Raw genomic sequence first — 4,795 nt, 5'->3', positions numbered from 1 at the left:
ACACCGGGATATCATACAGTGTTTCATTGGCCGAAGCCGGAATACACCGTAAGGGTAACAGTAACAGTAACAGTCAGGTACAGAGTACCTCTTCAGAATGAATCCGAAACAGTAATAGTAGTCGACACATATGGTGTCTCATCGACACACAGTCAGAATATCCCTGAACACTTCCAATCCTATGGCATGCCAACTATATCCGACTTATCCCGACACTGTTAATAGGATATTTGAATCATTTCATTTGTGAACAGCAACAGTAACAATTTCTATCATATCATTTATCATACATAATAACCAATTAAAAATAACAATTACAATTATTAAATTATTAGGCATAGTTTATAGAAATACAAACCGTAATTCTCGAGGTTACTCGATATCCTCGTTTACTTTCTCCTTCCCCTTTTTCGATGATGTTTCCAATGCTATGTTGGCTACATAAAATTTAACATTTAAAATTATCAATGTATGTTATTTAATAACACACTCTTTTATTTCCTTATAGCTTTTACTTAAATTCCAATTTAGTCCTTCCACCATAACAATTCTTTTTCTTCAAAATAAATCCTATATTTTCATTCAATTATCACTTTAGACTATTCAACTCTTAATTTACAGCATAAAACATTAATTATAGAATTCTCTTATTTCAATCCCTACTATTTCAAAACTTATATCTATTTTTACAATTTAATCCTTCTCCCACCTCTAACTTGAATTTCTATCATTTTATCTCATAATTTACTCAATAATTCAATTTAATCAACATCTAAATATTCACTAACTTTCTAAATTTCAATATAATTCAAGTAGGGCTTTGTTCCAAGATTCCAAAAACATCAAAATTACAAGAAAAGGGATCAAATTGACTTCTCAATCAAGCTTGAAATCTTAAAACCCTAATTTTCTCTTTTCTTTTTCTTTCCCTTTTTCCTTCTTTCTTTCCCTGCTCATTCGTGCCTTTCTTTTCCTTTTTCTTTGTTTTTATTTCTTTTTTTCATTCTTTATTAAATTAATATATAATAATATAATATAATTTATTTATATTATAAGTAAATACTTAATAATTACATATATATGTTTAATACTAATTCTACATGTATTTCACTATTACCACACACTTGTCACCTTATGGTTTAATTTCTAATTTAGTCGCTTAGCTTTACTATAGTTTGTAATTAGACTTTCACACTTTATTCAATCTAGTCCTTTCACTAAATTAACCTTAATTAAGCTAAATTTACTTAATTAAAATCTAATTAACATCTCACTACTAACTTCGTAAATATTTCTAATAAATATTTACAAATTCATTTTGCGGAAATTATGACCCGAAAATTCAAATTTTTGATACCCGTAAATTTTGGGTTGTTACACTTTTTGTCAAAGGATCCGCCAAATTTTCACTTGACCTCACGTAATTAATAGTGATCACTCCATCAGAGATTAATTTTCGGACATAACTATGTCTTAATCCAATGTGTCTAGACTTTCCATTATATACTTGGCTATATGCCTTTGCTAGAGTAGCCTCACTATCACAACATATAGAAATAGGTGAAATTGGCTAAGGCCATAAAGGTATATCATAAAGCAAATTTCTTAAGCATTCTGCTTCTTTAGATGCAGCGGCTAATGTAATAAATTCTACAGCCATGGTGGAATCAGTAATACATGTTTGTTTCTTGGAACCCCAAGAAATGGCTCCTCCATCAAGAATGAAAATCCATCCACTAGTAGATGCATGATATTCCAAACTTGTAATCCAACTAGCATCCGAATACCCTTCTAAAACTAGAGGATATCCATTATAACACAATCCATAGTTAATAGTTTTCTTTAAGTACCTAAGTACTCTATTCAAAGCTTGCCAATGCAAACTACTTGGATTACTTGTGTACCTACTCAATTTCCCAACAGCATATGCAATATCTGGTCTTGTACAAGTCATTATGTACATAAGACAACCAATTAGACTTGCATATTTCAATTGATCAATTTTCCTACCGGCATTAGATACTAATTTTATTTAAGGATCCATGGGTGTTGATGCTGGTATACAGTTGAAAAGATCAAACTTTTTAAGCACATTTTCAATGTAATATGATTGTGATAAAGCTATAATGCTTTCGTCTCGGGTTATTTTAATCCCAAGAATAACATCTGCTACACCCATATCCTTCATAGCAAAGTTGTTTGACAAGAATTTCTTTGTGTTTTCTATTTGTTCCAAATCCGTGCCAAAAATGAGCATGTCATCTACATATAAGCAAATTATGACACCTTTTCCATTTTCAAATTTGCTATATATACACTTATCGAATTTATTTATTTTATAGCCATTAGCTAAAACAACATTGTCAAACTTTTGGTGCCATTGTTTTGGTGCTTGTTTAAGCCCATATAAAGATTTAACAAGCTTACATACCTTATGATCTTGTCCTGGAACAACAAATCCTTCCGGTTGTTCCATGTACACTTCCTCTTCCAATGTACCATTTAAAAATGTAGTTTTAACATCCATTTGGTGAACAACCAAATTATATATAGAGGTAAGTGATATTAAGAGTCTAATTGTAGCAATTCTTGCTATTAGAGCGTAGGTATCAAAGTAATCAATACCTTGTTTTTGTGTAAAACCTTTGACTACCAACCTTACTTTAAACTTATCAATGGTTCCATCGACCTTCATTTTCTTTTTGAAGATCCATTTACAACCTATTGGTTTGGAACCCGGTGGAAGATCAACAAAGATCCAAGTTTGATTTCCTATTATTGAATCCATCTCATCATTTATTGCTTCTTTCTAAAAAGCAGAGTCTTGAGATTTTATTGCCTGTTCAAATGTAATAGGATCAGGTTCCGTATTATAACAATAAAGTATCTTATTGCATATACTTTCACCTTTTCCTTCTATAAGAAACATAATTAAATCTGATCCAAAATCTTTGACTTTTTAATCCTCTTACTTCTTCTTAATTCTTGACAAGATTCATCATTATTATCAATTTGTTCCAATGGAATCTCATTCTCATTTGAAGAATGAATCAATTGTTGTGGTTGTAATTGTCTTGATATAGAATTAAATCTATTTTCATAAAAAATAGCATCTCTTGATTCAATAATAATATTAATTAAAATTGAATCATTTGGTTCAATTACCATGAACCTATATGCCTTGCTATTATGTGCGTATCCTATAAATATGCATTCAATTCCTCTTTCACCTAACTTTTTACGTTTAGGTGTTGGAACTTTGACAATAGCTCTACAACCCCAAACCTTCAAATAATTAAGGTTTGGTTTCCTTTTCTTCCATTGTTCATGAGGAGTTATTTTAGTTTCCTTATTAGGAACTCTATTCAATATATGACAAACTGTTAGAACAGCTTCTCCCCAAAAACCTTGTCCAAGGCTTGAATATGATAACGTTGAATTTACCATTTCAGTCAAGACTCTATTTTTCCTTTCAGCTACACCATTTTGTTATGGTGTGTAAGGGGCTGAAACTTGATGGACAATCCTAGTGGATTCAATATAACTTGGATTATAGTATTCTCCACCTCTATCTGATCTTAAGCACTTGATAAATGATTCACATTGAAGTTCAACTTCAGATTTATAAACTTTAAATATATCAAGCGCTTCATCTTTTGAATGCAATAAATATACATAAAAATATCTAGAACAATTATCAATAAAAGTAACAAAATATTTCTTTCCACCTAATGTAGGAGTATTATGTTACATAAATCACTATGTACCAAATCAGACAATTTTGTTTTTCTTTTAACCTTAGGGAAAGAGTTTCTTGTAATTTTAGTCAACATACATGTATTGCATTTTCCAATATTATTATTAAAAACAAGAATTAAATCTAACTTATAAATGTCATTCAATTTCCTATAATTCAAATGACCTAATCTACAATGCCATAAACAAAACGATTCAACCATATAAGCAGAAATAGTATTTTTATTCTTATTAATAATATTCAGTTTGAACATACTCTCATACATATACCATTTCCCTACTAAAATTCCTCCCTTAGACAAAATATAGTTATCTTCCTCAAAAACAAGTTTGAAACCAAACTTATTTAACAGACTTCCAGACACTAAATTCTTTCTAACTTCTGGTACATAATATACATTATTTAAGGTTAAAACCTTTCCAGAAGTGGATTGTAGTTCAACATACCCTTTGCCTTTGATTGCTGCGGTGGAAGAATTTCCCCTGTACAAGACATTGTCATTTTCACATTGTGTGAACTTTGTTAATATGCTTTTGTCTTTGCACACATGTTTGGTTACTCCGATATCAATCCACCATGTATTATCATCTTGTGCCATATTAATTTCAGATATCATTGCAACGAAATTTTCGTTATTATCGTCCTTAAAAGATGATTTCTTCTTTAAAAATTGACATTCATTCTTGAAATGTCTTGACTTACCACAATGATAGTATGAACCCTTTTGTTTCTTTTTGAACTTAAGTGCTCTATCAGTCTGTTTGAACTTTCTCTTGAATGGTTTAGTAGTCTGTACTTCCTTCGTAACATGCACTTTGGCATTTTCAAAATTTAGATTCTAATCTTGCTTTTGATATTCTTCTTCGATACGAAAATGATTTGTAACACCCCTAACCCATATCCAACACTAGGACAGGGCTCGAGGCATTACCGGAACTTTACACGTTCAGTATACTAACTCAGGTTACAAAATTTCATTTAAATTTAAAACTTTTCAATCATGAACATCTCGTCTCTTGTATAGGACTTCGAGACTTA

At 30.6% G+C, this 4,795-nt stretch overlaps 1 protein-coding gene across 1 annotated transcript; it reads right to left on the bottom strand.

Annotated features, from left to right (window-relative positions):
- Positions 1–1,570: 1,570 nt before the first annotated feature.
- Positions 1,571–1,954, bottom strand: LOC128290606 (secreted RxLR effector protein 161-like). The gene has a single exon (XM_053026323.1). The coding sequence runs from the start codon at positions 1,952–1,954 to the stop codon at positions 1,571–1,573; it is 384 nt and encodes a 127-aa protein (XP_052882283.1).
- Positions 1,955–4,795: the final 2,841 nt, after the last annotated feature.

Source organism: Gossypium arboreum, chromosome 3, assembly GCF_025698485.1.
Source record: "Gossypium arboreum isolate Shixiya-1 chromosome 3, ASM2569848v2, whole genome shotgun sequence".
Classification (NCBI taxonomy): Eukaryota; Viridiplantae; Streptophyta; class Magnoliopsida; order Malvales; family Malvaceae; genus Gossypium; species Gossypium arboreum.
This window is presented reverse-complemented; position numbering and strand designations above follow the sequence as displayed.